Genomic DNA, 14,086 nt, shown 5'->3' on the forward strand with positions numbered 1-14,086 from the left:
GAAGATTGAACTCTGTCATTATTTGCTTTCTATGGATTCTGAAGGTAATCTTTTCAATTAGAATATAGATTTGTTTTCATCATGGAAGTGTGTTTATATATTGTTTACATGTAGTTTGTTTTGGGTAATATTTAATGATATCTTGCCTTGTGTAGACAGTATAGGCTACTGTGAATCGTTTTTTTCTTATTGATGTTCCTACCATCACATCAGAGTTGTTAGATTAATGTGTCGTCAGGAATGAGCAACAACTTTGAGTAAATTAAGACTATTTGTGATGGGATGTAATAAAGCCTTTGTTCATCTTCAGAACAGTTTCGCCTGTTTAATTTGCGTTATTGGTCATGTGATAAGTAGATAAGAAGTACTTATCATATGAAAATCCTAGAATCTTTTGACTAGGGTGCTTCTGCTTCCACACAACTTGACTCAAGGATGTGAATACTTACAATGGGGCAAAAAAGTATTTAGTCAGCCACCAATTGTGCAAGTTCTCCCACTTAAAAAGATGACAGAGGCCTGTAATTTTCATCATAGGTACACTTCAACTATGACAGACAAAATGAGAAAAGAAAATCCCGAAAATAACATTGTAGGATTTTTAATGAATTTATTTGCAAATTATGGTGGAAAATAAGTATTTGGTCAATAACAAAAGTTTATCTCAATACTTTGTTATATACCCTTTGTTGGCAATGACAGAGGTCAAACGTTTTCTGTAAGTCTTCACAAGGTTTTCACACACTGTTGCTGGTATTTTGGCCCATTCCTCCATGCAGATCTCCTCTAGAGCAGTGATGTTTTGGGGCTGTTGCTGGGCAACAAGGACTTTCAACTCCCTCCAAAGATTTTCTATGGGGTTGAGATCTGGAGACTGGCAAGGCCACTCCAGGACCTTGAAATGCTTCTTACGAAGCCACTCCTTCGTTGCCCAGGCGGTGTGTTTGGGATCATTGTCATGCTGAAAGACCCAGCCACGTTTCATCTTCAATGCCCTTGCTGATGGAAGGAGGTTTTCCCTCAAAATCTCACGATACATGGCCCCATTCATTCTTTCCTTTACACGGATCAGTCGTCCTGGAAAAACAGCCCCAAAGCATGATGTTTCCACCCCCATGCTTCATAGTAGGTATGGTGATCTTTGGATGCAACTCAGCATTCTTTGTCCTCCAAACACGACGAGTTGAGTTTTTACCAAAAAGTTATATTTTGGTTTCATCTGACCATATGACATTCTCCCAATATTATTCTGGATCATCCAAATGCTCTCTAGCAAACTTCAGACGGGCCTGGACATGTACGGGCTTAAGCAGGGGGACACGTCTGGCATAGCAGGATTTGAGTCCCTGGCGGCGGAGTGTGTTACTGATGGTAGCCTTTGTTACTTTGGTCCCAGCTCTCTGCAGGTCATTCACTAGGTCCCCCCCGTGTGGTTCTAGGATTTTTGCTCACCGTTCTTGTGATCATTTTGACCCCACGGAGTGAGATCTTGCGTGGAGCCCCAGATCGAGGAAGATTATCAGTGGTCTTGTATGTCTTCCATTTCCTAATAATTGCTCCCACAGTTGATTTCTTCAAACCAAGCTGCTTACCTAGAACCTTTAGAAGTGGTTTCATTGCAGCAATTTGACCATGAAGGCCTGATTCACATAGTCTCCTCTGAATAGTTGCTGTTGAGATGTGCCTGTTACTTGAACGCTGTGAAGCATTTATTTGGGCTGCAATTTCTAAGGCTGGTAACTCTAATGAACTTATTCTCTGCAGCAGAGGTAACTCTGGGTCTTCCATTCCAATGGCGGTCATCACGAGAGCCAGTTTCATCATAGCGGTTGATGGTTTTTGCATCTGCACTTTAAGAAACGTTCAAAGTTCTTGAAATGTTCTGTTTTGACTGACCTTCATGTCTTAAAGGGGTGATTGACTGTAGTTTCTCTTTGCTTATTTGAGCTGTTCTTGCCATAATATGGACTTGGTCTTTTACCAATCAGGGCTATCTTCTGTATACCCCCCATACCTTGACGCACAACTGAATGGCACAAAAGCATTAAGAAGGAAAGAAATTCCACAATTCACTTTTAAAAAGGCACACCGTTAATTGAAATGCATTCCAGGTTTTCCTTTTTTGGTTACTACATGATTCCATATGTGTTATTTCATAGTTTTGATGTCTTCACTATTATTCTACAATGTAGAAAAAAGTAAAAATAAAGAAAAACCCTTGAATTAGTAGGTGTTCTAAAACTTTTGACCGGTAGTTTATATATAAATATATAGGAATATATATATATATATATTATTATAATATTTTATGTTAATGCTATTAATATGTATCTTGTCAGTCTCAGAAACATAAAAACCTGACCGGCAAATGGAGACACTTTGGACAAAACACAAGTGAATAGCCAATGATCGACGACGTTACTGAATGACAACCAACCAATGGTAGGCATGAATGTTCTCGCGCTGGGAGAAATTTCGGTGTCGAGCGCGTAAGTTGACTATCATTGTTTTGTCCATAGCTAACCGTTTAACGACTGTCTGAAAACAGTAGCTGTATTATATACATCTGCATTTCATACATAAAGATAGTCAAAGTATTTGTTTACATGTTGTATTTGTCACACCGATACCATTTTACCCAGAGATGTTGGCGCTTTCCTGACCAGCCAGCTAAAGTTAGCTTGTTGCTAACTAACGTTAGCACGCTAGCTAGCTGGTCAACAGCACACACGACAATGGTTTTTGGAGTGTTGCTGCAGTTGAGGTTGACAGTAAACAATCTGGTAAATCTGGTATTTTCCTGATAGGTTTCAATCAGCGCCTTCTCGTTTAATCACATAATACATCTCCACTTTAGCTGTTAACGTTACGCGCTAAGTAATTAAGTTAGCTATAGCAAGAGTTCCTTACGTTTAGCTAGCGAAGTTAGCTAGTTAACGTTACTGACTGTCTGAGCTGATGTTCCATGTCCAGTCTATTTTCGTTGTAGAGAACGTAAACGTACAAACAATGTTTGTTATATTTGTTGTGATTCGGGCGTGTGAAAAAAAGACAGGGGTGGAGATTGCATTGGATAATGTGTAGCAAGCCCTGGCCTAGCCAGAGCTATCCAGGGGTGTTTGTGACTGCGCCTGATCCTGTGTCATTCTCATATTGTAAAAATGGTTGACCATAAATGTAACAAAACGTTGAAGGGCGTAGGCCTTGCGTTAGATAGACTCACTAAACCAACACCTTGTTATTTGAACTACAGTAGGAATCACTGAACAGAGCAGGATATAGGCCTAGGTTTCAGATTGCATGACAGTGATAACAGTGCTATGTTACTTTTGAATTTGCCTGAGGCATCATTTTAACACCATTGTTTTTGCCTTTCTTCAGCAAAGAATAGTCCCTATCTGATGGCGGTTGCCTCAGCAGCAGTGATGGACAGTATTGTAATCCTTGATGATGATGAAGAGGAGGAGAGGCCTCAGCCTTCTTCCTCCACCACATCCTCTAAACTCTCAGCCAATCAGCGTACCCCCCCCAAAATCCAGCAGCCCGCTCCTACTCACATCACCCAATCTCCGTTCGCCATGGTGAAGAAAGAGAGCCATGTTCTTCAAGCAGAGAACCAGAAGCTCTTTACTGAGGTAAGAGGGTACATTAATGGATGGATAGTGGGGATGATTGGTACGGTCACACTACAAATACATGAGTTGCGCTGCAACACTGGCAAGCAACACTGCTAATGTGACTGAGTCTTTGCTGGCTATTAGTTCATCACAATGTTGTCAGATCACTGAAATCATAACGTGATTGTGGGTGATACTCTCGAATTTGGAACTTCTTAATCAGTGTTTTTCGAATCCCATAGTGTGTGCAAGCTTCTTTTCCAGCCCAGCACTAACACACCTGATTTATAACTAATCCACTAACCTTAAGCCCTTGTATTGAGCTGGAACAGAAGTCTGCACCCACTCTGTGGGTCCACCCTGGAGCCCCCCCACTCTGGCCCCGCCCCCCTGTCCCAACCAGTGCAAAGATTGAAGAACACTCCTCTAAACCTCTCTCCCTCATTCACTCCCCTGCCTCCATTTGTTCAGTTTGTAGATTACTGCTCGGCCCAAACGCAGGACTGCCCCGAGGTCATGACCTTCCTGCACGCAAAGCACTCCAAGGCGTCACCGGACTTTCTGTCCTCGGTAGAGTTCCGCAACACGCTGGGCCGCTGCCTGACGCGCGCCCAGGCCAGCCGCACCAAGACCTTCGTCTACATCAACGAGCTGTGTACCGTCCTCAAACAGCACTCGGACAAGAGGAGGCAGAGTGTTGTGAAGGTGGGGCCTACTGCTGGGGAGAAGGAGGAGGAGATGGAAGAGGAGGCACCGACAGATGAGCTACCGTCTACCTCAGGGCAGCAGGAAGAGAAGGAGGAGGCGTTGGAGGACGAGAAGGAGAAGAAGACGAAGAAGGCTTCCCGGAGACAGGTCAGCAGTACCATAGATGGACAGTGTCCATGAGTTCTCTATAGCTTTATCCCCATTCCTTTTCTTTTGAAAGTGTGCACTTGGTCACCCTCAAGGGTTTAAAAGCAATGTATTGGTCTAGATGAAATATACCAGGCATACCTCCATCACTCTCGGTCTCTCAGATTGCGTACCTGGAGAACCTGCTGAAGATGTACAATGATGAGATCCGGCGGCTGCAGGAGAAGGAGCTGAGCGTCAACGAGCTGGAGGAGGAGGACTCCAGCTATATCCAGGAGCACAAGCTAAAACGAAAGGTCAGATAACCAAGGCCAATCGCTCAGTTGGTTGGAGTGTGGTGCTTGTAAAACCAGAGGTTTGTTTGATTCCTGCATGAGCCACATAGTAATACATGTGTTAACTGTACGTGGCTTTGATAGAAGTATCTGCAAAACGACTGTTTTTTGAGTCAGTGAAAATCTCTCTCTCTCGTATAGATGATGAAGATCTATGATAAGCTCTGTGAGCTGAAGGGCTGCAGCAGTCTGACAGGCCGAGTGATCGAGCAGAGGATCCAATACAAAGGGACACGCTACCCTGAGGTCAACAGAAAGGTAACCAACACGTGACATAATCAACCGACTCATTGTTTGACAACCCAATGCTTTTTGACCACTGTTCATTTAATTAAATAGACTACGGGTGAAAATGAGCTTTATAACCAAGTAGGAGAGAAATCAAGGAAATAAGTATAACTAGGAAATAAATGCATGAAAACATAATGATGTACTCTGACCCTTTCCCACCTCCAGATTGAGCGTTTCATCAATAGTCCCGAGGCTCAGCTGAATCCCCCCGACTACACGGACATCCTGCAGCATGTCCGTCGGGCCAACGAGCGCCACGGCCTCAACCTCAGCAGAAAGCAGCTGACCCAGATCTCCCAGGATGCCTTCCGCGAGACTGGAAACCGACTGCAGGAGAGACGCCACCTCGACATGGTCTACAACTTCGGCTCGCACCTCACAGACTTCTACAAACCCGGTAAGAGAATGTAGTATACACACATCTCTACATTCCTGGTTGGGTGTGTGTGTGTGTGTGTTATTCTGTCTTTCTGTGTCAAAGAATAAAGAGAATTACACACTAGGGCTAGGAATTGCCAGGGACCTCACGATACGATGTCAAATCAAAGTTTATTTGTCACGTGCGCCGAATACTACAGTGAAACGCTTACTTACAGGCTCTAACCAATAGTGCAAAAAATGTATTTGGTGAACAATAGGTAAGTAAATAAATAAAAACAACAGTAAAAAGACAGTGAAAAATAACAGTAGCGAGGCTATATGTAGTTCGAGGCTACATACAGACACCGGTTAGTCAGGAAGATTGAGGTAGTATGTACATGTAGATATGGTTAAAGTGACTGCATATATGATGAACAGAGTAGCAGTACTGTAAAAGAGGGGGTGGTGGGTGGCGGGACACAATGCAGATAGCCCGGTTAGCCAATGTGCGGGAGCACTGGTTGGTCGGGCCAATTGAGGTAGTATGTACATGAATGTATAGTGACTGTGACTGTGCATATATGATAAACAGAGAGTAGCAGTAGCGTAAAAGAGGGGTTGTGGGGGCACACAATGCAAATAGTCTGGGTAGCCATTTGATTACCTGTTCAGGGGTCTTATGGCTTGGGGATAAAAACTGTTGAGAAGCCTTTTTGTCCTAGACTTGGCACTCCGGTACCACTTGCCATGCGTTATTAGAGAGAACCGTCTGTGGCTGAGGTCTTTGACAATTTTTAGGGCCTTCCTCTGACACCGCCTGGTGTAGAGGTCCTGGATGGCAGGCAGCTTAGCCCCAGTGATGTACTGGGCCGTACGCACTACCCTCTGTAGTGCCTTGCGGTCAGAGGCCGAGCAATTCCCATACCAGGCAGTGATGCAACCAGATGCTCTCGATGTTGCAGCTGTAGAACCTTTTGAGGATCTCAGGACCCATACCAAATCTTTTTAGTTTCCTGAGGGGGAATAGGCTTTGTCGTGCCCTCTTCACGACCGTCTTGGTGTATTTGGACCATTCTAGTTTGTTGGTGATGTGGACACCAAGAAACTTGAAGCTCTCAACCTGCTCTACTACAGCCCCATCGATGAGAATGGGGACGTGCTCGGTCCTCCTTTTCCTGTAGTCTACAATCATCTCCTAAGTCTTGGTTACGTTGAGGTATAGGTTGTTATTCTGGCACCACCCGGCCAGGTCTCTGACCTCCCTATAGGCTGTCTCATCGTTGTCGGTGATCAGGCCTACCACTGTTGTCGTCTGCATACGTAATGATAGTGTTGGACTCGTGCCTGGCCATGCAATCGTGGGTGAACAGTGAGTACAGGAGGGGACTGAGTACGCACCCCTGGGGGGCTCCAGTGTTGAGGATCAGCATGGCAGATGTGGTGTTACCTACCATCAGCACCTGGGGGTGGCCCGTCAGGAAGTCCAGGATCCAGTTGCAGAGGGAGGTGTTTAGTCCCAGGATCCTTAGCTTAGTGATGAGCTTTGATGGTGTTGAATGCTGAGCTGTAGTCAATGATTAGCATTCTCACATAAGTGTTTGTTTTGTCCAGGTGTGAAAGGGCAGTGTGGAGTGCAATGGAGATTGCATCATCTGTGGATCTGTTTGGGCGGTATGCAAATTGGAGCGGGTCTAGTGTTTCTGGGATAATGGTGTTGATGTGAGCCGTTACCAGCCTTTCAAAGCACTTCATGGCTACGGACGTGAGTGCTACGGGTCTGTAGTCATTTAGGCAGGTTGCCTTTGTGTTCTTAGGCACAGGGGCCATGGTGGTCTGCTTGAAACATGTTGGTATTACAGACTCAATCAGGGACATGTTGTTAATGTCAGTGAAGACAACTGCCAGTTGGTCAGCACATGCCCAGAGCACACGTCCTGGTAATTCATCTGGCCCTGCAGCCTTGTGTATGTTGACCTGTTTAAAGGTCTTACTCACTTTGGCTACAGAGAGTGTGATCGCACAGTCGTCCGGAACAGTTGATGCTCTCATGCATGCCTCAGTGCAGCTTGCCCCAAAGCGAGTATAGAAGTGATTTAGCTCGTCTGGTAGGCTAGTGTGCAGCTGTGCAGCTCGCGGCTGTGCTTCCCTTTGTAGTCTGAAATAGTTAGCAAGCCCTTCCACATAAGACAAGCGCCGGAGCCGGTGTAGTATGATTCAATCTTTGCCCTACATTGACACTTTGCCTGTTTGATGGTTCGTCGCAGGGCATATCAGGATTTCTTGCAAGCTTCCGGGTTAGAGTCCCACACCTTGAAAGCGGCACCTCTACCCTTTAGATCAGTGCGAATGTTGCCTGTAATCCATGGCTTCTGGTTGGGGTATGTACGTACAGTCACTGTGGGGACGACGTCCTCGATGCACTTATTGATAAAGCCAGTGACTGATGTGGTGTACTCCTCAATGCCATCGGAAGAATCTCGGAACATATTCCAGTCTGTGCTAGCAAAACAGTCCTGTAGTTTAGCATCTGCTTCATCTGACCACTTTTTTATAGACAGTCACTAGTGATTCATGCTTTAATATTTGCTTTTAAGCAGGAATCAGGAGGATAGAGTTGTGGTCGGATTTACCAAATGGAGGGCGAGGGAGAGCTTTGTACGCGTCTCTGTTTGTGGAGTAGAGGTTATCTAGAATTGTTTTCCCCCTCTGGTTGCACATTTAACATGTTGATAGAAATTTGGTAGAACTGATTTAAATTTCCCTGCAATAAAGTCTCTGGCCACTAGGAGCGCCGCCTCTGCGAGTGGTTTCCTGTTTGCTTATTTCTTTATACGGCTGGCTGAGTGCGGTCTTAGTGCCAGCATATGTCTGTGGTGGTAAATAAACAGCCACGAAAAGTATAGCTGAAAACTCTCTAGGCAAGTAGTGTGGCCTGCAATTTATCACAATATACTCTGCTTCAGGCGAGCAAAATCTAGAGACTTCCTTAGATTTCGTGTACCAGCAGTTGTTTACAAATATGCAGAGACCCCCCACCCTCGTCTTACTGTGCTGTTCTATCTTGCCGGTGCAGCGTGTATCCCGCCAGCTGAATATCCATGTCGTCATTCAGCCACAATTTCGTAAAATATTACAGTTTTTGATGTCCCGTTGGTAGGATATTCGTGATCGTACCTCATCTAATTTATCGTCCAATGATTGCACGTTAGCGAGTAATATTGACGGTAATGGCAGCTTTCCCACTCGCCTCCTGTGGGTCCTCACGAGGCATCCCGCTCTGTGTCCTCTACCTGCATCTCCTCCTCTTGCAAATAACGGGGATGTTGGCCCTGTTGGGGGTTTGGAGAAGGTCCTGTGCTTCCTGCTTGTTGAAGAAAAAATCTTTGTCTAATCCGAGGTGAGTGATCGCTGTCTTGATATCCAGAAGCTCTTTTTTTCCGTAATATATACGGATGCAGAAACATTATGTACAAAATAAGTTACAAATAACGTGATAAACTCCCACATAATAGCACAATTGGTTGGGCATAAAACTGCTGCCATTTCTTCCGGCGCCATTTTCTTTTTCTTCCGGCGCCATTTATGTATTGCAATTAGATACTGTGATTTTATTACAATCTGATTTTCCAAACATAATGTTCACCATCTGTCTGCAGCAGAGGGACAAGAGAGAGCCACGAGAGTTTTGATCAGTCATGGAAATAAGTGCTGAAAACCAATTGGCTATTTAAAAATAAGATGGAGAACAAGCTACGATGGAAAAATACTGGAGTTTTGGTGCAGGTACAGCCAACTAGTGCAAAAATAATATTGTGATATTGTCAAAACTATACGATATACCGTTAAAAAAAATTGGTAATATCCCGTTATGTTGCTGTACCGATTTTATTATTTAAAAATAGCTGTAACACACTTCATTCACCAAGCTGTGAAAACCTGGTAGTTGATACAGTGACAGCAGTATGCACCAGTACATTGTCTCTACCTTCTTGCCCCGTGCTGTTGACTGTGCCCAATCATGTTTCTACCATGTTTTGTGCTGCTAACATGCTGTGTTGTCATGTGTTGCTGCCTTGCTATGGTGTTGTCTTAGGTCTCTCTTTATGTAGTGTTGTGATGTGTGTTTTGTCCTACATTTATTTTAATGAAAAATAAAGATCCCAGGCCCCCGTCCCTGCAGGAGGCCTTTTGGTAGGCCATCATTGTAAATAAGAATTTGTTCTTAACTGACTTGCCTAGTTAAATAAAAGTAAAAAACCAAAATGCATTTCGGGTCGAACGTGGGAAAACTATTTAGGAAGATTTGACTACAAAGTTACGAACTCCCACCATTTTTTGTCCCTCTTTCATTTTGCCCACTCTTACCAGCTACTGACCCTGCCCTGTTGGACCCCACGTTGGCCCGTAAGCTGCGCTCTAACCGGGAGGTGGCTCTCTCCAGCCTGGAGCAGGTCATCTCCAAATACGCCCTGAAGCAGGATGACACGGAGGAGGAGGAGAGGAGTAAACGGATAGAGAGAGACAGGCAGAAGAAAGAGGTAAGAGACGTAGAAGGAGAAACGTGGTGGCAATTCTGTAATTGTCACCTGTTATTATCAGCCAAAGCTTTTCCACATCTGCTTTAAAAATGACTTTCCCAACAATTGATTACAGGCACATTGAGTTATAAGTGAAATAATCTATCACAATTCCAGTGGGTCAGAAGTTTACATACACTAAGTTGACTGTGCCTTTAAACAGCTTTGAAAATTCCAGAAATGTATGTCATGGCTTTAGAAGCTTCTGATAGGCCAAATGACATAATTTGAGTCAATTGGAGGTGTACCTGTGGATGTATTTCAAGGCCTACCTTCAAACCCAGTGTCTCTTTGCTTGACATCATGGGAAAATCAAAAGAAATCAGCAAGACCTCAAAAAAACAATTGTAGACCTCCACAAGTCTGGTTCATCCTTGGGAGCAATTTCCGAAAGCCTGAAGGTACCACGTTCATCTGTACAAACAATAGTACGCAATTATAAACACCATGGGATCACGCAGCCTTCATACCGCTCAGGAAGGAGACGCGTTTTGTCTCCTAGAAATGAACGTACTTTGGTGCGAAAAGTGCAAATCAATCCCAGAACAACAGCAAAGGACCTTGTGAAGATGCTGGAGGAAACAGGTATAAAAGCACTGGGGTGGCAGCATCATGTTGTGGGGGTGCTTTGCTGCAAGAGGGACTGGTGCACTTCACAAAATAGATGGCATCATGAGGGGGGAAACTGATGTGGCTATATTGAAGCAACATCTCAAGGCATCAGTCAGGAAGTTGAAGCTTGGTCACAAATGGGTCTTCCAAATGGGCAATAACCCCAAGCAAAGTTGTGGCAAAATGGCTTAAGGACAACAAAGTCAAGGTATTGGAGTGGCCATCACAAAGCCCTGACCTCAATCCTGTAGAAAATTTGTGGGCAGAACTGAAAAAGTGTGAGCAAGCAGGCCTACAAACCTGACTCCGTTACACCAGCTCTGTCAGGAGGAATGGGCCAAAATTCACCCAACTTATTGTGGGAAGCTTGTGGAAGGCTACCCAAAATGTTTGACCCAAGTTAATCAATTTAAAGGCAATGCTACCAAATACTAATTGAGTGTATGTAAACTTCTGACCCACGAATGTGATGAAAGAAATAAAAGCTGAAATAAATCATTCTCTACTATTATTCTGACATTTCACATTCTTAAAATAAAGTGGTGACCCTAACTGACCTAAGACAGGGAATTTGTACTCGGGTTAAATGGCAGGAATTGTGAAACGCTGAGTTTTAATGTATTTGGCAAAGGAGTATGTAAACTTCCGACTTCAACTGTATATGAATGACTTATGTCACCACTCGGCACCACTCACTGTCTGTTCTGTGTATCAGTCATTGGCGCAGGAGGCCACCACAGCCGATGACAATCCCTTGGCGAAGGGAGAGGATGATTGTGAGGAACAAGCTGAGGAAGAGGATGATGAAGACGATGAGTCGTCTGATCCAGACATCGAGGAGGAGATCCAGGCCAGCAAAGCGCAAGCAGGGCCAGGTGACGATGATCATTTACATAGCACCTTTCTCAATTTGTGTTTTAACACTGGTTGGCCTGGGTTTTGGCGACAACATAGATAGATAAAATAAAAATCTAGTTTCAACTGACTTGAGTTTTATTTTTTTCAGAGGAGGAGGAGGACAATGAGGTAGAGGCAGCAATCGAGAGTGAAACCGAGGTTGATGGGGGGAGTGACGGAGACCAGGTTGGAGGAGAGAAAGAAGAGAACGCTGAGGAGGACACAGACTCTGTGACGAGAGGAATCAGCCCCGTCTCCCGGGGTGACACCCCGCGGATCTCCTCCTTAGTCGACCAATCCCCCACAGACAGCCCCAGCCAATCGGAGGCGATGGAGGCCGACAAGGGGAACGAATCATCCGATACCAACTTCAGAAAGGAAGACGTTGTTTCCTCCAATCACATTTCGGCTGTCTCTGTAAGCACTAGTGTGGAAACTAAGGACTCCTCAGCCTCCCCCATGGCGGCGAATCAGGTCTCTTTGCCTCCGTCACCAGTGCTGATTTCGACCAATGAGGACTCCTGCACGGTCATCACTGAGACGAGGTCAGCAAATTGCAGCCCCAGGCCACCCAGTCCCAAAGACACCCCCAGAGGCAGGAAGAGAAGGAGGAAAGAAGAGGTGGAATCCCGGAAGTTTCACAACGGGGATCTAAGGCACCACAATGGGAGGTGAGTCTAGCACCCACATTTTAATTATGTTTAAATAAAGTCCATGGACGATATCTATCCATCTTCAACTATAGAGACTTGAATGAATGAATTAATTATCTCTCTCTCCATCTGCAGTCAGAGTGACATCCCTCTGGACATGGGCGTGGTGACCAGTAGCCTCCTGCAGGCAGACTCCACCAGGGCAGACACTCCCACCCAGGAGATGGTCACCAGCTCCCAGTCCACCCCGCCACCGAAGAAAAACAAGGTGAGAGTAAATGATATCACTACACATTTTTCCCCACGTATGCTCAGCACATCGTACCCTTGCACTGAAACACGTCTCGCCCCTCTAAAAAAACAAAAACATCTGTCACCTCTGTGTGTCATACACATGCTCCGCAGCCATGCCATGTCACTAAAAACCTTTGTTTGTACAGTATGCAGACCTCTTACCAACGTCCATTTTGTGTCATTTTCAGGTCAACGTGGCCACCCAGTGTGACCCGGACGAAGTGATCGTCCTTTCGGACTCGGAATAACCTCTGCCCCCCACCGTTCTGGGTGTTCACGCTTCCCATTACTAGTCTGAAACCAGGTCTGTTTATGCTGCACAAGCAGATCTGAGACCAGGCTATCCCACTTGACTTCCAAACTAGTGCCTGCTAATGTGAACTCTTGAAAATGTATGCATTTTCAGACGGGAGAGGGCAAACCTTTCACTAAAGATTTAAACTGGCGACCGACGTGGTAGTTTACCGCCAATGTTTACATTCATATTTATATGCCAATTTTATCTCCCAGTGTCTGGATTGAGCAGGGAGGGAGCAGCATCACGTCAGGTTATTTTTTTATTTTAGCTGTAAAAATGAGTTCAATTAGATATTATTTGACCTGTTTTCTTAGAATTTTTTTTGCCTCTTATTTTAGATGGGTGAATGAATTGGGTGTCTGGGGTTAGTATGCTGGCAATAGGAAGAGTTGAACCCACGAGTACTGTAACTTAGATTTATACAAGGCCAATACAGGATCTACATCAACTTTGTCATGGATCATTTGTTGTACGTTTGGTGTTGCTGTGTCCACATAGTGACACCTAGTGGCCTGAACGCCGCTATTTCACCCAAGTAATATGCAATATGTTGTCAGACTGGCCGTCAGTTTAATTGTGTTCAAGATGCCAAACGAATACAATTAAGCAGATGCGTTGACCTAAATGACCAGGTACAGCTTTGCATTAGCGTGAACTGTAGAGCGGTGTCCTACTTAATGCAGACATAACCCCCACATTGACTTTTCAGAAATAGTTGTGTTCAGGGTGATGGACTACACCTCCAACAATGCCCATCTCAGCATGTAGTAAGGTGGTGTTTGGGTTGGTTTGCATCAAAGGAACGTTCAGAATCCCTCTTGCTTGAGACTGCAAACAGTGGTAATGATTTTTCAAATCTCCCTAAGATGCTTTGGTTGGATTCCCTTGTTTTTACCAATTCAATAAGATTACGGGGGAAGACCGCTTAATTGTTATCCATTTTTCCTTTTAGTACACTGAGAAGCAAAGGGCACATTTCCTTTTAAATAAACTTTGATAACGCTCACCAGGTGCTTTGTGGGTAAAGGCATATGGTAAAGAAAAACATGAATTGTACATTTGGAAAACAAGAGTGACATGCTAATACAGATTACAGAAATGAACTTTGAAGACAATGTTTTTATTGAACCTTTATTTAGCAAGGCAAGTCAATTAAGAACACATTCTTATTTACAGTGGCGGCCTACCAAGAGCCAAAAGGCCCCCTTGTGAGGACGGGGATAAAAAATGTAGGACACATCACGACAAAAGTGACACTACATAAAGAGAGGCCTAACACAACATGGTAGCAGCACAA

The 14,086-nt window shown here is 44.6% G+C and overlaps 1 protein-coding gene across 2 annotated transcripts; it reads left to right on the forward strand.

Annotated features, from left to right (window-relative positions):
* Nucleotides 1-2,394: 2,394 nt before the first annotated feature.
* Nucleotides 2,395-13,892, forward strand: LOC118398192 (death domain-associated protein 6-like). 2 transcript variants are annotated; one of them, XM_035793283.1, is made up of 11 exons: nt 2,395-2,489; nt 3,382-3,635; nt 4,089-4,472; nt 4,637-4,768; nt 4,949-5,065; nt 5,264-5,495; nt 9,827-9,996; nt 11,363-11,522; nt 11,654-12,215; nt 12,333-12,465; nt 12,680-13,892. In XM_035793283.1, exons 1-11 carry the CDS (start codon nt 2,453-2,455, stop codon nt 12,737-12,739), a joined length of 2,241 nt encoding a protein of 746 aa, XP_035649176.1. In that variant the 5' UTR covers nt 2,395-2,452; the 3' UTR covers nt 12,740-13,892. The 2 variants fall into 2 exon arrangements, with proteins under 2 accessions (XP_035649176.1, XP_035649177.1); XM_035793284.1 differs by lacking the exon at nt 2,395-2,489 and adding an exon at nt 2,765-2,783.
* The last annotated feature ends 194 nt before the right edge of the window (nt 13,893-14,086 follow it).

The sequence above is a fragment of the Oncorhynchus keta genome, chromosome 19, assembly GCF_023373465.1.
Source record: "Oncorhynchus keta strain PuntledgeMale-10-30-2019 chromosome 19, Oket_V2, whole genome shotgun sequence".
Classification (NCBI taxonomy): Eukaryota; Metazoa; Chordata; class Actinopteri; order Salmoniformes; family Salmonidae; genus Oncorhynchus; species Oncorhynchus keta.